This window comes from Perna viridis, chromosome 12, assembly GCF_037379345.1.
Source record: "Perna viridis isolate PV_CMFRI_1.1 ecotype Kerala chromosome 12, ASM3737934v1, whole genome shotgun sequence".
In the NCBI taxonomy this organism is placed as follows: Eukaryota; Metazoa; Mollusca; class Bivalvia; order Mytilida; family Mytilidae; genus Perna; species Perna viridis.
Window position 1 is genome coordinate 16,127,804 of NC_142456.1, and position 18,272 is coordinate 16,146,075.

The 18,272-nt window shown below is 31.3% G+C and overlaps 1 protein-coding gene across 2 annotated transcripts in view; it reads right to left on the bottom strand.

Moving 5' to 3' along the window:
* Nucleotides 1–3,868: 3,868 nt before the first annotated feature.
* The window catches only part of LOC148601446 (polyamine-transporting ATPase 13A3-like), a 41,318-nt gene continuing 26,914 nt past the window's right edge, over nt 3,869–18,272 (bottom strand). For both annotated transcript variants that reach the window (XM_088554382.1, XM_088554383.1), the window contains exons 17-31: nt 18,094–18,177; nt 16,880–17,039; nt 15,893–16,013; nt 15,082–15,206; nt 14,092–14,276; nt 12,926–13,030; nt 12,111–12,190; nt 10,429–10,581; nt 9,713–9,809; nt 9,043–9,115; nt 8,665–8,815; nt 7,849–7,994; nt 7,468–7,556; nt 6,653–6,736; nt 3,869–6,072 (exon numbers count right to left, since the gene is read on the bottom strand). In XM_088554382.1, coding sequence (XP_088410508.1) covers nt 5,668–6,072; nt 6,653–6,736; nt 7,468–7,556; nt 7,849–7,994; nt 8,665–8,815; nt 9,043–9,115; nt 9,713–9,809; nt 10,429–10,581; nt 12,111–12,190; nt 12,926–13,030; nt 14,092–14,276; nt 15,082–15,206; nt 15,893–16,013; nt 16,880–17,039; nt 18,094–18,177 — 2,058 coding nt within the window. In that variant the 3' untranslated portion in view covers nt 3,869–5,667. The remainder of the gene's footprint in view (nt 6,073–6,652; nt 6,737–7,467; nt 7,557–7,848; nt 7,995–8,664; nt 8,816–9,042; nt 9,116–9,712; nt 9,810–10,428; nt 10,582–12,110; nt 12,191–12,925; nt 13,031–14,091; nt 14,277–15,081; nt 15,207–15,892; nt 16,014–16,879; nt 17,040–18,093; nt 18,178–18,272) is intronic.

Consider the following 18,272-nt stretch of genomic DNA (forward strand, 5'->3'; position numbering starts at 1 on the left):
TCAAGCCAGATACAGCTGAGATAATTGACTCAGAATTTGACAAGAAATACAATTGGATCCCTAATTCCTACACAGTTCTATTCTTCACCCCCAAAATCAGTCTTGGTCTGACTGTTATGATATAAAATTTTGAGGAAAACTTTGTGTTTTTTTTTTTGTCCCTATTTCCAAAGCATTAGGGCAATAAACCTAAAATAAATACCAACATTCCTTTTGTGGTTTAAAATCTAAAATCAAATTTATTGCTGTCATATAAAAATCAAAAACAAAAAAGCACCTTACACACCATTTTCTGACTATGGACAATCTAACTATACAAATTTTCTTAAACAAAATTGAAATTGTTTTAATGATTGCTTCCTCCATTGGTTTTCACCCAAAAAACATTAGCACCAAAAAATTGACTTTGAAGTTTGCTATTTAGATATCATGGATGGTAATCCTTGCAGAACATATTGAAAGCAGGAATTACATCTAATAAAAAGACTAATAATTCAAAATCCCTTACATAACTAAATAATATCTAGTAACGCACAGAATTTAATTTTTCTTGCTTAACTTGGTATGAATAAAAGTATGATATTATAGGAGACAAAAATGATATAATATCAAGTATGAAAAAAAGTTTATGAATTACATGGACAAGATAATACCGGTGAGAACAAAACAATAAACACTTAAAGTGAAATTTCAATCAAATGAATTGATTATAAAACCAATTCTTCCTATCAAAAACAATAAACACTTAAGTTAAATAGAAACGTCAATCAAATGGTTCAAATTCTAGAACAAACATAAAAATATTCAGACATCTGCATACAATGAAACCTGTCTAAACTGAACCCTGAATAATCTGAAAACCTGTATAAACCAAACACCTTTTCTTATTCCCTTTATATCAATTTTGATACATTTTTAACTTGGAAAAATGAACATGTTTAAACCAAACCGATTTTAAAGTCAAATTGGGGTTCATTTTATTGTAGACAGTTTTCATTATAAATTATGAGTTTTATGGCAGCTACCTTTTTTTTCATGGTTTACAATGTTCAATCACAAGAAAATGCAATAATATTGTAAAATGTCCCAAACAGATATCACATTACTCAACACTGCCAGTACAATATCATACTTTGCCATTTTGAGTTGACATTTCAAAACAATGAAATATTATAAGTCAGTTTTGAAACACTTTGGTTCTTTTCCATAAATTATTATATAGCTTCTATTTAAATACAAAGATTTATTTTATAGATAGCAGTGACTTAACCCAATGTTCCCAGTGTAAAAAAAATCCACAATTCCCACTGTGAAATAAATTAAGTAATTTCACTCTCGCACTTTCTTCCGCCAAAAATGACAGATTGAATCTATCAATAATATTATATTAAATCAGCATGAATTCAGAGAAAAAGCTGGGACTTTTCAAAAGGCAAATATTTTTCATGTGAAATTCATGTTAATCGAGCTTCACATGAAATTCATGTGAAATTCACATGAAATTAACATGATTTTCATGTGAAATTCACTAAACACGAATTTCATGTGAACATTTCCTGTAAATTTCACGTGAAGGCTCTATTCACCCGAATTTCACGTGAACTCTGTCACTTAGTTTATTTGCTCAATTCAGGTGAAAATCATGTGAAATTCATGTGAAAATTATGTGAAATAATTTTGCCTGTGATATGGATTTCTTTTACAGTGGATATAACATGTGTAAATATTCATTTTTTGAAACAAACTATGTTTTGTTAAAGTCACCTTATCAAGTTAATGTTACCAAAGGGACAGAGGCTAAGACCTACTTTCAAGAAAAAAAATTCAAATTACGTTTTTTCCTAAACAACTATTTCAACCAGTCAAATCAGTTGAATAAAAGACCTGTAAAAATGTCCAGCCTTTGAGAAAATCTCAAATTAATTGGAGATTTTTATGGGACCTTGGTAAAACAAATGATGAATTAAGATTACTTTAAAACTACATAAAGTTACATTAAAATACAACTAACAATTAACTTGGAAGACTCCTTATAATACTAACAATAAGCTATGTTTTATTGTGTTTGATTTAAAAATTCATGTATTTGAAATATATAAGAGATTATTCATAAATATGGCAAAATGAGATCATGGCATACAAGTATATACATGTATATAATTTGAGGATTTTCCATACAAAAATGTAGCAATGAGATTCATGGACAAGTATGCATATTACAATGTATAATAATTAACACTATAAATTAACCAAGTTTGTGAATATAAATGCAAAAGTTAGAGATCCTAAATTGTGGAATACATATATCCTGGCATTATTTTGTGTATGAACAAAAAACACCCTTCTTACCACTAATTAATATCTACATCTTGTAAATCAGTATATTTATTTTTATTTTTTTATACATGTACTATCATTTCAACTTTTAGATAATCTCAGCTCCCGTTAACTAGTAAATTGTCACTGAACAAGCCTTAACGAGGTACTTCATCTCAAAATATAGATATGAAGATTGGAGAAGTCATAAAACTACAAGATAAAAATGAAGATGTGTAGCAATTTTCACTTCTTTTATATGAGATGACAATTGTACTGCATTAAAAAATACCAAAAGTATAGTTCTACCTAAGAACCATGCAAAAGGAATCAATAACTTAATCATGGCTGAAAATTATGGCTGGAAACCCTTAAGAATGTCCAAAAGTTATTGGACAATTTTTTTAAAAAGTGAAATAGTTAAAGAATGTTGACTTTAGAAGATACTTTCATTTACAACTTAAGTTGAATTATACTATTGAAAAGTACAGAGAAATTTCAAAAAATGCTATTTTAAACTGTAAAAAGTAAAAATTTATATATTTATAATTTAATTTATTTATTTCTATGGAAACAAACAAGTGTTAGGATCCTTTGTACAATCCAATGAAAGCTACTAAAGATTTAATATCAAAAAGATGATGCGCTACCCTCTACATGACTTTTAAACGAACCATACTTCCAATAACCAATTAAAATATATATTACACTGGACTTAAATAAAGGTTTTTCTATTACAAATTTTCTGTAAAGCTTTATTTAATCCCATTAAGCATCAATTGTAAGCAATACCCATGCCCTTCTATAAGTCATCATACAAACTCCATAACTTACTATAAAAAAGCATTATTGAGCTAATTTACCCTGTTCTGCTAATTATAGATATTTACATTAGAGAGGCTTTAAGTAACTAGATTTTCATAGGCTATAAAACAATATGAACATAGGAGACTTTTTAGTTCAACAAATAAGAAAATACAACTACACATACTAGTAACATAAAGAAATATTTAAAATAATGACTTTTAAGTAACAGTCTTTGTGAGAATCATGCAAAATCTGAAAATGTGATACACCCTAAAAATGGCTACATATTTTTATTTTTGTAATTAAGTTGTTTTATGGGTCTATACTATGTAATGTGTAATTATTCATTCAAATCTGCCTGCTCTTAAGAGATAATCAACATTGAAAATCCAGTAGATTCTATTGTATTTGAGCGTCATTTACAGAGTAATCTCCATTAATTTTGAAATCTACAGTGTATTTTATACAATTTTTATCTCCTAAAAGCACGGGCTAAATGGAAAACCACATGTTAATTTCTGTTTACTATGACATTTCAAACAAAATATCAGAAATAAAAATATGTAGGTTTTTTACCCATGAATCACATTTTGCATGATCCTTAGCTGGAGTGCTACTTAAATAATCTTGATAATTGGCTAACAGATGAGTTGAAGGAGGAAGTAAATGTTTTATCTATATATTCAATGTAAAAATTGAGAGAAACTTACTCTTTTAGTTTAGGTAGTTGAATACTGTATTTTTCATTCTAAAGATTTGAATTTGGAAACCCTTTTATTTTTCCATCCATTAAAATTTGTTCTTGCATTCACCAAATAAGAGATTTTCAGGTCCAGATTAATTTCTTTCATTCATATTTATTTCTTTATACTAATATCCTTACTTAACTATTTTTATATTTCTATATTTGCACTTATATAAAAACACTAATTTTAAGTCCATAAAAAATAGAATTAATCTTCAAAATGTAAGAACCCAGACTGCTGAAGAGCTTAGGGTTTGTCTTAAATAAATATGATATAAAATGAATGAAAAAAAGAGAAAAACATCCTTTTTCTGATATCTATACAACTGATCAAACTTAAAAAACATAGATTAAAGTCACCTGAAATAAAGCATTATAAATGATAAACATGTGGCAGTTGGCTAGAGACTAGGATTGTAGAATTAAGCACGGCAAAGATGATTGATTGATATTTCATACAAATGAAAATATGCTTTGTACATTTTTTTTCTTAAAGCCCAAATTATTAATGCTGAGATCATGTTAAGGTGTTCATACAAAATAGTTATAAAACTTCATTAAAAACAGGTATATAGATATATAGGTAAATAAACAAGTCAGCAGACCAGTCATTATTGTAAATCAATTTATTTTCACAATTTAGGATGTGATTTCAATTATCTGACTTCTGTAAACATATTAATTTTTGCAGTTGCTAATTTTCACAGATTCTGTCAAGTGAACATTTTTGCGGGTATCAATTTCAGATTCAAAAATGATAAGCACTATATAGCGTTAAAAATCAATAACCCTGGTACTACTTTTCACGCTTTTATGTTCACTACAAATATAGCGAAAAATAAGTACACAGCGAAATTAAAACTTTTACAATATCTAATTTTGTGATTAGTGATATCTCAAATTCATGTACGTACTCTGCTTTTCTTCTTGTTCTCAATATTAGAGAAATTAATTTGGGGTACAGTAATTTAGGCCAAGTTATCACAATACACAGAATACATGTATGTTTGGAATTACCTGACATGCTGTTACTGCCCTACATGTAGTTGGTATACCAGGCAGTAAATATACAATATTCAAGGTTCTTGAATCTTAACAATACACACACAAATATTGGGTTTTCTATTCAGGTTTCAAGTTAATGCTTTATTTCTTTTTACAGGTTTTAGAAAAGGTCAAATTTTACCTTTGTTTGTATCCCCTGGTTTGTTATACATGTATACAGGTTTAAAAGTACATGTAATTAAGGGTTATAGATGTTAAGGGTTATTTCTGAGATCTAAATGTAATGCAAAAATACTCATTTGATAAATATTAGATCTATCCATTTTTCCATTTGGTCAATGCTAGTAGAATCTTTACAGTTCTACATTCTACTTTCTTTTCAGATGACTAGTCTGATTAGCAAATTAAATTTCAGCTTTCATGATTTTCAAAGCATTATCTAAAGGGATAACCCAAAGATTAATAAAAGGTTATACCAATGTAAAAAGTACCTAAACAGCATTTAGGAATGGATTTCTGTAAAATTCTGTAAAGACACCAATAAAATTTAAACTGATTACAATTAAATGTACCTATCTTAAAAATCTGGCTAAAATATGGGATATAGCATGGTATTATTTCCATTTCTGAAAATCACTTTGTATCTCCTTTCAAAATGATAAAAAACTTGATATGGTACAAAAATAACGTCTGTTTTCTATAAAAATATATACTTTTGACATGAGGACAAATTGCATTGACGATAATACAAAAGTTAATAATTTAAATAAATAACTTAGACAAATTGACGTATGCTAGCTCTCTAGTAAAGCTACATCCTCTTCTGACTTGGAATTCTGTAATGATTTAATGCTGTTTTCACTGTTTTTCCTGTTTGAAACAGTGTCAGTGTTTGAAGATCTGGAGTTTTCTCTCTTTCTTCCACTCTTCAATGTGGAGGATGCATTAGATCTGTTTAGACTGGTTTCAGATCCAGTTTCTAATTCCAGTAACAGTTCAACTGTTTCACTCTCAGGAAAACTATCCATTCTAAGATACCCACCACGTCTGTTGGCTTCATGGTTAATTGGTGGGGGCCAATCAGGACTGGTCTTCATTTCGTGTTCGATGGTGCTATACTCATTTGACCAACCTGGTAAAATCTTTTCAGCAATATCATTCAGTTTTCTTCTGATAAAAATACTGTCTAAGAAATAACTCTAAAAAAAAAAAGAGAAAAAAATTGTTAACAAGAAATGAAAAAAATTTGTTAATACTAGTTCACAATATCAGAAATGGAAATGAAAAAACTCGAGATATATTTATTTGAAGAATATGAGAAAAAAGGAGTTAGGTGGATTTTCTACGGGTGGGCCGGGATGACTGGTCTCAGCGCGTAATAACACTGTCCTATTGTTTTTTAAGATTAACCTAAAAATTAAAAAAGAACCATCTGTACAATATTTAAAATATACTGTGAAACCTAGCTAAACTGAATCCCTTAAGGACAAAAAACGTTTGTTCTGTTAAAGCAGATGTTAAGATTATACAGGTTCTAAATGCACAAGAAATGACATAAAGGGGGCTTAATAGATTTCTGGTTTAGACAGATTTCTGGGTAATTCTGAGACATCACTATACAAACAGGACATCAGTGGTAACCCAACAGACAATGTCTAAACAAAGTTAAACAGTTCTATGTTTAAAGTTGAAATTTTAAAATAGAATATACAGGAAAGTTGACTTAATATGACTAAATGCCTTTGCTAAATTAATCCAAGTTTCTAAAACTGTTCTTACCTCCATAATTACACAGATAAGGAAATTTATTCCTGCCATTCCAACATACAAAAGTCGGTACGGGATACTTGGTGCTGGCTGGAGCTACAACGTAGAAAAATTACCCAACGTCAAGAAATTGTATATATGTTTGTATCTCGTGTTCACTATTTTTCTTACTATTTGTTTTCACACATGATGTAGACACAGCATATCAGAGAGTAAATTCAGGATCGTTATCCAAGTTGAATTCAAGCACCTTTAACATAATATTTTAAGATGAGATAGTATTAGTCATATATTGAATTATGAACATGTTAACACGATCTAAAGCCATTCCAGGTCTATTATACTACTTTAAGACAAAGCCTATTTAAGTCTTCTTTTCTTTTTTTTTTAAATGAATTGTATAATCTTGAACTTTGTGTCATTTAAGGAGGTAGACCTAGGGTAAGAGACACAACTCTCACAAATCATTGGAACGTTTGTATGCAGCATTTTACCTCTAGCTCATATAAGCAGCAAAGTAACTTGGACTGATTTATTCTGTTTCAAATGAAAGTTTGTTAGACATTGGTGAAATTGAATACAATACAAACATTTCATTGATTTCATGAGTTATGTCTTGTACACTAGGTCTACCTCCTTAAATGTAGTGTTATGCAGAGATTTACAATTCATAGAGCAAAATTTGCAGTGGGTATTCATAGGGGTTAAAAGATCTGTAATTCAAGAATAGAATAGGGAGTAAAATAACTAAACTACCTCAACTTGAAGATTGGCTTGGAAGGAAACAATAAAAGTTAAATCTTGCTGAACCTATATGCTTAAATTACCTCAATAAACTCCAGGATCTGTTCTGGAGGATATACTGTTAACCCGAGTGTTACTCCTGTACATATGATCAAATTAGCCATCAACCAATCTGTGAAAAATTAAATCAAAGAATCAGGGCATTAAAAGGGATCTTCATATAAAGGTTGTTTACCTATTTCAAATACTGCAATAAAATGCTTTGCAGGGTGCAGCTGGATACAACCCCAGACGTCAAACACTGAACAGTTGGGGCAAGTATGGACACATTCAAACTTGATACAGCTATGAATTTTGATTGACAAACATAATGTGTTTTATCTCACCATTGGATGGATATCTTTCATGGCTAAAAATAGGAATATTCTTGTCTCTTTATTGAGAAAAACTAAATTCTAACTTACAATTAGAGAAGATGGATTTCCTGTATGGGGCCCCTTTAGAGAAAACAATAGCCAATATGATAAACTGGTATGCTGAGGCAAAGAACACAGCTGAGTTTTCATAGGATGTGTAGATATCATCATCATTGGGAACATGTGGGGTAAACCTGTAAAAAGAAACGAATGGGCAAAATTAATTACCAGAAAAAGAGAGTGAAGAAAAAGCCAAACAATCTATTGTTGAAGTACTTTAATTTCTTGATACCTATTTTCATGGATTAGGGAAAAAACACAAGTTTGTGGATTCTTAAAATCATGATTTTGATGTTTTCAGTATACACATCACTGGGAACCTCCTTTCAGTTGGGAATCAAATTTCATGATTCTTACTCACTAAAACCATGAAAATTGGTATCCCACAATAGTACTTCCACAGTAATTGAAATCAATGAATTTTATGTTTCCCCGCTTAAGAACAAGGAAAATTCTTCAAACCAATGGAGATTTATTTTCATAGAGTGAGGTGGAGAACTGAGACCAATAATGACTCACCAGGGCCGTTCTTATATGCACAAAACTAAATATCTGTATGGCGACTAATGCACATGTGTAGTATGATGGATAATATGGGTAGAAGTAAGACTAGTTAAACTGACTGCTGGGCCAGTTGTTCAAAACTTTATCTTGCTGGATAAATATTTATCCACTTGATAATTTGTATAGATTGTACTAGATTTTTCCAGTGGACTATCTTTTTCGGTGGATAAATCTTAAGTTGAACAACTAGGCCCTAGTTGGCGGCAAGAGGGAATGGAAGGGCCCGAGAAAATGACTCACCAGGGCTGTTGTCTTATATGCACAAAACTGAATATCTGTATGGTGACTTGAATGCACATGTGTAGTATGATAGATGATATAGGTAAAAGACTAGTTAAACTGATTGCTGGTGGCTCCTTTGTCAGAATTGGGTAGGCATCTGTTCTTCCAACTGAAAAATATATAGTCTGGTTAAGACTTAAATTGATTTTATATTTTAAACAGAAAAAACTCATAAAAAGAAGAAAATGAAATGTAAAAATAACAATTTGTGACATTCGTACCTATTGTTACAGGGTTATGATGCATTTCTGGTGACCTTTATTATTTGCAAAAAGAAGGTCATATTATTTATATATTGTAAATGTACTAATTTTCGCTCTAAACTACAATACTTACATGTAATACTGAGTGATGCAAGGAGAAACAGATCTACATAGAGAAACTCAAAATCTGTAAGGTTTATCCCAATCTGAAATAAAACAGTAGTTGATTAAGGCATGAGAGTATAAGTCTGGTAAGATATTATATGATTGGAAAGAGACTATATATCTCAATTAATAAGGCCAAGAAAAAAAATATGTCTTTTAAGGGTTTCATTGGATGAAAAATTAAGTAGGTAGGTAAAATAATTTTTTTTTTTTAAATTATTTTACTGGAAGATAGGGTTACCTTTAAACAATTTTTTCCTCTGGCCTAAAGTACGTATAAACTTGCTTATGGGGTAAATTTACACATTAAAACTTTGACCACTTGATACAATTATGTAATTAATGCTCTGTCATGAAGGCAACCACAATAAGTTGCTGCATTACAAACACTTTTTAAAAGGTAAACATCATAAGCATAGGTTCTGGATCTTCAATCCTCAAAACAAAATTTGAACCCCTGGTTTCGGTTTCATAAAAAAATTCTCAAATTGAGATTTTCCTCAAATCTCCTAATTCAAGCAATTTGATTGGTCGATATTTGAACTGAGGAAGGATTTGAGGAAAATCTCAATTTGAGATGTTTTATGAAAATGAACCCTGATTACTTAAAGGCACAGTCTAAAAACATATTGACTTACCCAGTATAGAATACAAACAGAGGTAAACTGAGTCAAACTGTAACATGCCATGTATTTAAAGGTTCCAAAAGAGGTGACTAGAGCTGCTCTACCCTGTCTGAAATACCACAAAAAAAATATTTATTTCACATTTAGTTTAAATCCAGAAGTTCAAAATCTTTGATCAAACAAGCCCTTTGCGAGTATTGCATGGCAAAACAAAGTCCCCTACCTGCAGAAAAATTGTTTAGTTTTCGCATTAATTTGCTGTCCATAAAGGACCATAACTCAGCAAAAAATAAACAAACTGGTACAAAACTGAAATTGATCTGTAGCTTGTCACAAAAAAGCAATGTACCAAATATCAGCAAGCATGAAAAAAAGTGTGGTAAACTGATATGGCAGACTTACAGAAATAAGTACTTAAATAAAATTAATGCTTCAAGTTCTGTTAAGTCTTACTTAAGTATATCTTAAAAAAATATAACATTTATCTTGACTTTTGATCTACTTACAAAAAAATCATCTTCAGTAGTAAGGTTTATATGCAGTTAAGTAATTAAAGGTTAAAAACCTATATTAGACAGACGGACAGACATCAAAGCATAATTATATAGGACAATTTTACAAAGGGCAAGGTCAATAACAATGAAATAACCTTTATTTAAGTAACTAACTTGATAAGATTAGGAACACATGTGATATTTGAATAATAAAAAAATATGTATTTTACTTACTTGATAAGATTAGGAACACATGTGATATTTGGTGTTTTAGAAGTAAATGGTGATGCAACAGAAGCTTCAGCCTCCGATAATGAAATTCCTGAGTGTGCCATTTTCAAAGCTCCACAATCATTTGCCCCATCTCCACACATCGCTACATAGTACCTGAAAAAAATTAGATCAAGCTCTATCGCAGTGTTCAAAGACAATGCCCAACAAAAAACTGTTTTTAGGATTAATCTCCTTGATTTTTAACTGCATAAAATCACAAAATCTGAATCTATAATAATTGTTAGAATCTGATATGTGTACAGTTTACCCAGGTTAGAAATACATGAAAGGACTTCAACATGTTCTTGGTTTATTCAGGGTTTGCTTTAGACAGGTTTAAGTGTATTCAAAGACCACAATAAAGTCAAGTCAAGTAAAGCTGCCAAATTTGTTCAGTTCTGCTATTGAATTTTGCTGATTCGATGAAATAATTTTGTAATTATGCAATTGAAGCAATAAATGCCGATAATACCTACCGAATATTGCGAAAACAACGGTTTTTTTAATCTAAGAAGATTGATAGCTCTGATCTAATTATTTTTCGTCAATTACTTCCCAAGATTGACAACAGGTAAGCATGTGTCTTATTTACATTTCATTTCATTCTTGATTAGTTTTCAAACACTGACCATATTTGTGCCACATTACATCACAATACTTAATTACAAATGATCCTTGCATTACATACTTTTTTATTTTACAGCTTGAGTTCATCGGTCTTCATAGCTGTTGATTAACAACTTTCACTTTGCAATCAGATTTGTTTTTAAAGAATAAACCCTTACAGCACATGCACAAATTAAGGTCACCAGAAGTCACATGCATACAAATTTATCTAGGTTGATTTTTTGTCTTGCAAGATAATAAATATATCTACACCTATTTCATGTAATTAATGCATTTTATTTGTGAATATGAAATGAAATTATACAGGCAAAGAACAATTTAGTAGAAATAATTCAAAGTCAAGGCATATTTCAAATTAAACAAAAATTTACAAAAATGACACTATTGCAGTTTAAATAAAGGCACCAAAAGTGTAAGGCCATTCAATGTTAATGTCTTGGTTCTCATCACATACTTCATTGCAACCAATAAAGGAGGATAGCATTTTTTTCTACTTTCCTTATGCCCCACCAAGTGATGAGGGTTTTTTTTTAGTATGCTTATTGCCAGAAAAATATGAAGACAGCATGCTAGGCATAGCCTAACTCATACAAGAAGTTGATATCAGAAAGCAACTAAAATTGCTTACAAAACATGCCATATCTATATGAAGCCACAAACCAAATTTGAAATAAATCCATCCATTGGAAGCCAAGATTTTCTCGACAAAAGTTTTCCCTATCATTCCACATAGTGAAAAATGGCAAAGTCCCACAAAACAGGAAGTTGATAGTGGACAGCAACCAAAATTGTTTACAACATATGCCTATCTATATGAAGCCACATACCAAATTTGGAAACAATTCATCCATTGGGAGCCAAGATAATTGTGATGAAATTTTAATGTACAAGACAAAATGAAGGACATAGAGGGTGATTCAAACATACCATCAACTAATTGAGTGGGGTGTAATATATATTTAACTTTAAAGGGTCTTCATGTTTTTTTGTTTTTTTTTAAATACAACAATATTTACCCTAACTGTTGAAGTATTTCCACTAGTTGTGCTTTTTGGTCAGGTGACATTCTTGCAAAAACTGTACCTCTAACAACAATCTAAATAATGAAAAGGCAAGAATTTTCAATTTCATCAAACACAAAAGGGTGAACTTCAACATCGTTATGATGCCTTGGAGATATCTGTGATAAAATATTTGTCAATGTCATTTATATTTTCATTTCATGGTTGACTGCACATATGAATACTTGTGATAGTTCAGGATACAGCATATATGTTGTGTTTTACACTGCATTCCTTTCTTAAAATGTAAATACTGCAAGTCGAAAGAAATTAATGATTTGAGCTTTCTTCATATCAGAGAAGATTTGATATTCATACTTGACGTATGGAGCAGAACAATAAAAAAAAAAAAAATTGCAATTTGAACATATTCAAAATGTTTTGCAAAACAAATTTATATATTATCTACAGTTAGGTCAAATAAAATTAATTATTAGATTGTCATCTTCTCCCACTCCTGAAAAATTAACAAATAAAAAAATTGGGGCAGGAATTTCAAAATCAGGATTCTTTTTCATGTCAGTCTCTAGTATTGAGATACTATAACACAAAAAACTATCGTTTCTTGGTGACTAAAACAATGTTTCTTCTCTGAAACTGATGTGGCTACGGATTTACAATATATCTATACTTCAAACAGCTAAAATTAGGCAAGCAGACTATTATCTGGTAAGAAATAAAAAATAAAATCCTCCCACCTGCCCCATATTTCTTGTGAAGGTTAGATGAAATCTTCCATTTAAGTTTACTGAGCCTAAACATTGTACTACCTTAGACAGAGTTTCAGGAAAATGCTGTCTGAGAATGGCAAATGATTTCCCTGTAACTGCAAAATGAAACATCTCTCCAACGTCTTCTATCTGTATCTTCATATCCTGTAATGACCAGTCATGTTACCACTTGGTATTGAAGTATTAAATTTCAATCCTAAAATTATTTGGCAAAACTTGACCAACAATCCTATACATATGCCCAATACTGTAAATCATGAATTCTTCTTGTTAGTTTTATTTCAGCTAATTTTGCGCCACATTCGTGACGCGAAAATTAAACTGTTGCAAATATTTTCTTTGAAGAACATTACAGTACAATTTGATGAACCATCGCGAATTTAAAATTGAGCAAAAGCAGATTTATAGCAGAAGCCATGAGAAAAAGATGGCGCAAAAACTTCCCAGGTTTACTGTACTCTTAAATAATTAAGCTAGTTCCTGTCTTTTCTTAAGATGAGATAATCAGTACTAACATACTAATCTCCTCCACAGGTTTATAACAGCTTCCTGGTTTACTATGTATCAGTACACTAGTTTATATGCTCTGCTATACAGCAAGTGAAAAACAGGACTCCATGTAAAATTATCAACTTCTGATTGATTGATTGATTGATTGATGGGGTTTAATGCCCAAGCAGCAATATTTCAGCTATATTCAGGCAATGAACATGAAAAGGATGATAAAATGAACATGAATGATGATGAAATGAAAAAAAGTGATGGGACATAAGGATAATAGGGTCAACTAATTTTGATTGCCACTAGAAAAAGAGGGGATGGGTAGGATCGGGCAATTTAGCCTCCTGTGGCGGAGTGCAAAGGTTCCTACTCCAATCAAATACCACAGCAGGGTTTTTTTAACGTGTGAGGAACGTGGCATCTTTCCCAACATGGTGCACCACTATGGTTTGCGATCTGGTTTTCCGTATTATAGCCTGACAACCCCAGCATGTAACACGCCAGGGGTACCCCATTCCACCACCTGGGGCACACATCCTAGTTGCTCTGTGGGCAGAGCGCCTAGCCCCCCGGCTAGGTTCCTGAGCACTATTTAGTCGCCTTTTACAACAAGCTTAGAGCTGCTGCAGGCCTATTCTTTTGACACCCGGACCTGGGGCCAAATTATCAACTTATAAATTAAAGCACAGCATAATATTACAAACCACATCAGTAGATATTTCCTCAACAGGCTTCGTTCTATCTTCAGCATAAACAAACTCCATCATAGGCATGGATTCTTCCTTCTCTGACCCTGGGTTCAGGAAACATTCTACCATGATCACATGATCAGGTTTCTCCACCATGCCACATTCCCTTGCCACACTTAAAGCTGTCAGCATGTTATCTCCTAAAAGAGTTACATAGTCAAGAATAAAAATGATGTATTATAAACAGGGTATGTATACATATGACAATCAAAGCCGAGACTAGAAACTTGTTAATATATTTCTTTTATTACAAGTTTAATTTACAGAAGAAATCTCTGAGAAGCCAAATTTTTTTAAACCATCAATGACAAAGAACAACCTTTATTAAACTGAGTTATGCCCATTTTGATCAATACATTGACTAAGATTTACTAGTAAAATGGCGTAAAAAAAATTAAAGTAATGTCTGCAAATGAAATAAGACTTTAAAATCTTAAACATTCTCAGGTAAGATTTCAATGTTTCCCAATTTGTTTTAGAACTTGTAATCTTACTGTAACATGTCAGAAAGCTTTCTTAGACTCTCAGTAAGATAAGATCAGTAAGATAATTAATTGGAAAGAGTTGCATCACGAGTGCCAAAGAATGCCTAGATTATGAGCACGCGGAAATCACGATGGGTTCTCGTCTGGAGTGATTAAATTTTGTTATTCACAATAACCAATTAATTATCTTGTTTATTATATAGATCTTCTCATTAATTTATTACCATTTTCAATATCAATTTAACTTTTGTGATCAGCAGATTGATATTCGTGTTGTGACATTTTGGCGTGAAAAAGTGTGGGAGTGAATTTACCACATTTATTTCATAGTGTGATATATTAACTTCTTTCTACAGGGAACATTTGATCACAGCTATCTACATAATAATAAAGTTTCTTATCCTGATTATGAGATTTTTCTGTCTTGCACTATCAGTAATGTAATATAAAAATATCATACCTGTCACCATAATAGTTCTGATGTTAGCATCCTTTAATTCCTGTACAACATCTATAGTCTCTGGTTTTAGTTTGTTCTCCATCACCAGAAATCCTAAGAATGTCAAATCTTTTTCAACTTGTTCTCTGAAATTTAAATTGTTCATATAAAAATGACTTGCAAAACATAAAGTAAAGAGGTTAAAGGGCAAAAACATAGGGTAAAGAGGTTAAAGGGCAAAAACATAAGGTAAAGAGGTTAAAGGGCAAAAAAAATAAAGTAAAGAGGTTAAAGGGCAAAAACATAAGGTAAAGAGGTTTAGGGCAAAAAGCATAAAGTAAAGAGGTTAAAGGGCAAAAACATAAGGTAAAGAGGTTTAGGGCAAAAAGCATAAAGTAAAGAGGTTAAAGGGCAAAAATGATAGTCCTGTTTCCAGCAAGAAAAAATAGGATTGGTAAGTAGGGAAATTATTTTATTTTTCATGAACATTTTACATTCAGTTAATGAGGAAACAATCTAGACTTTAACCGCACTTAAGTGGCCATAAATTGTTAAGGTAGGCACAAAAATACTAGGGTTGGTAGTGTAGCAAGAAACAGACTTTTTTTTTTGTCTAATCATAATTTGTTTAAATAAGTAACTAAAACCTTGATAATAAGTTACGCAAATGCTGTTTCATCTTGTTTCTAGTGGAAGGAGAACATACAGATAAAACTTTGTACTCAAATTGGGTCATTTTCTTTGCAATTTACATGTACATTTTTTTTTATGGTAAGTAACGTTTTTGTGGTCAGATCATATGTTGACAAGAAGTATCAAATAAAAATCTTACCTCTGAATTCTCTGAACCTTGACAAAGTTCATTTTTGCAGGTAAAGGTTTCCATGCCATAGCTATTACTCTGTATCCATGTTGTGTGTATGATGATAGCTTAGAATGAAAATCTTCTGGTACTGAAAAGAGACAGCATACATTTCTGGGATGATATTACCAGGTCATCAAACAAAGCAGAAATTGGTAAAATCTGAAATAAATATACATTAAAAAAAAAAAGAATCGTAACGGTAAAATCTGGATTTCAATTAGGGGAATTCCGCTAAAAAGTGGAAAAAAATCATCCCTGATATTTACATCACCTGTAAAACTAAAACCTAAATAAACCACAGCACATTAAGTAATCAATCATCTTATTTTACTAAATGTGTTCTGATGTCTCTTTACCATGTTTACTGTATATTGGTTTCAATGCATTAGAAACTATAATAAGCATGAACCTGTCAAAACTAAACAGAATCTAACCTTTTCAAGACTGATACTGTTAGATTTTTCTATCATCATTATTTTGTTCAAATTGTACACCTAATTTCATTCAGAACTTTTTTATCTTTGGGAATACAAAAAGTATGAAAAAATAATCTATAGATTCAAAGTATAATTTTACTTTTATTGGGACATATGTTTCGTATTTGCACCTGAGTTTGATGGGTTTTTTTAAATCCAGGTGTAGTGAACAGCAAGGGAGTGTCAACATATGTTAATTGAAATCTATGTCCTCAGGCATTTCTACATCATTTCTAGCCTGATCAAATTCATTAACATTGTCCCCATTCAATCCCTCTAATTCACATTGATTGTTTGATTCTTCCAAATATAACGGGATAATTGTCCGTTATTTTGCTACATATTTTGTTGATTTATATTATATTTCTTCCTTTTCCAGTAAAATTTTTCCCAAAGAAAGTTCCTAGACTAGTGACATTTACCTGTGTCTATTCACACAGTGATATTAACCTATATCTGTTATCACAATGCTATTTACCTGTGTCAGGGTTACAAAGTGATGAGATCATTTCTGGAGATCCTTTAGAATATAGTTCGAAGTGGTCATCAATTAGATTCCTGGCAATAACTGACATTCTCTGAAGTGCTGAGGTAAATGTGAACTGTCTTACAACACCAATCTGTATGTCATCTGTGTTCTAAAAAACAAATAATAAGAGTGTGATAACATTATGTAATTTCAGCAAAAAAATACTGAAGTGTGAGCACTATTGAAATACATCAAAATCCAAATGGCCAGAACATGACAACAAGAAACAAAGACAACCTACATAAACAATATAGCAAAACAATTAAAAAAATACAGATATAAACACAAGGTTGATTTTACGAGATCGTCAAACAAAGAGGAAATCTGAAATAAATATAGAGTTAAAAAAAAAGAATTGCAACGGTAAAATCCAGATTTCAATAAGCGGAATTCCACTAAAAAGCGGGAAATCACCCCTGTAAAGAAAACATAAAAAGATATAACACAAAAAACTACAGCACTAGCAAAATGAAGTCCCACAAAACACCAGGAATGACATCAGGTGTTCCTGAAGAGTAAGCATGTCCTGCTCCCCCAGCAGCACCCATCATATTACAGATGATTGTAATAGCCTAGCAACAATAATGCAGCTCATCAATGGAAGTAACAAAGTATTTCCATCAAAAACAATTCACACTTGGGAGATATCATTCAATATAACAAAGTGTTATAACCAGTATAGTTATGGATATTAATTCAGAACATCAAACAAAAATTCACAGATGTTGATATGATGAAATACTATTTTTACCACACCTTGTTAGTTTATATCGTATCAAGATGTAGCAATTTGTCAGACCAAATAAGTGTTGGATAACCAGGACTGATATACTAACATTTCTACTTAATAAAAATTCTAAAACAATCATAAGGATTTATGGAATAAAAAATTTACTTTTAACATTGGCCCACGACATATTACCATAAAGATAAATATTATTCTAGACATCCCAAAATCTGGCACAGACAAAAAATATTAAATGAAGTCAGTCTTTGAAACTGATCACCAGCCTTACAGCCATAGTTGGTAAAAATGCTGGTGGGCTTCCAGAATTTGGCTAACATGCCAATGATTACTATATGAAATTCATTAAAATTTTTGAGTTTTTTTTTTGTTTTTTTGTTTTTTTTTTTTGGGGGGGGATAGTCTAGACAATACATACCTTGTGATATTTAGAGGAAGGGTAGACTACTGTTGGCACCATCATATCAAACCGTGATTCCTCTTCACCTGGTTCTTCTAGTTGCTACAAAATAAAACATGTAATAAGGACAGAGCATCAGCAGCATCCTTTATATGTAGATGCTCTGAAACACAAGACGGCTCAAAACTGTTCTGCCA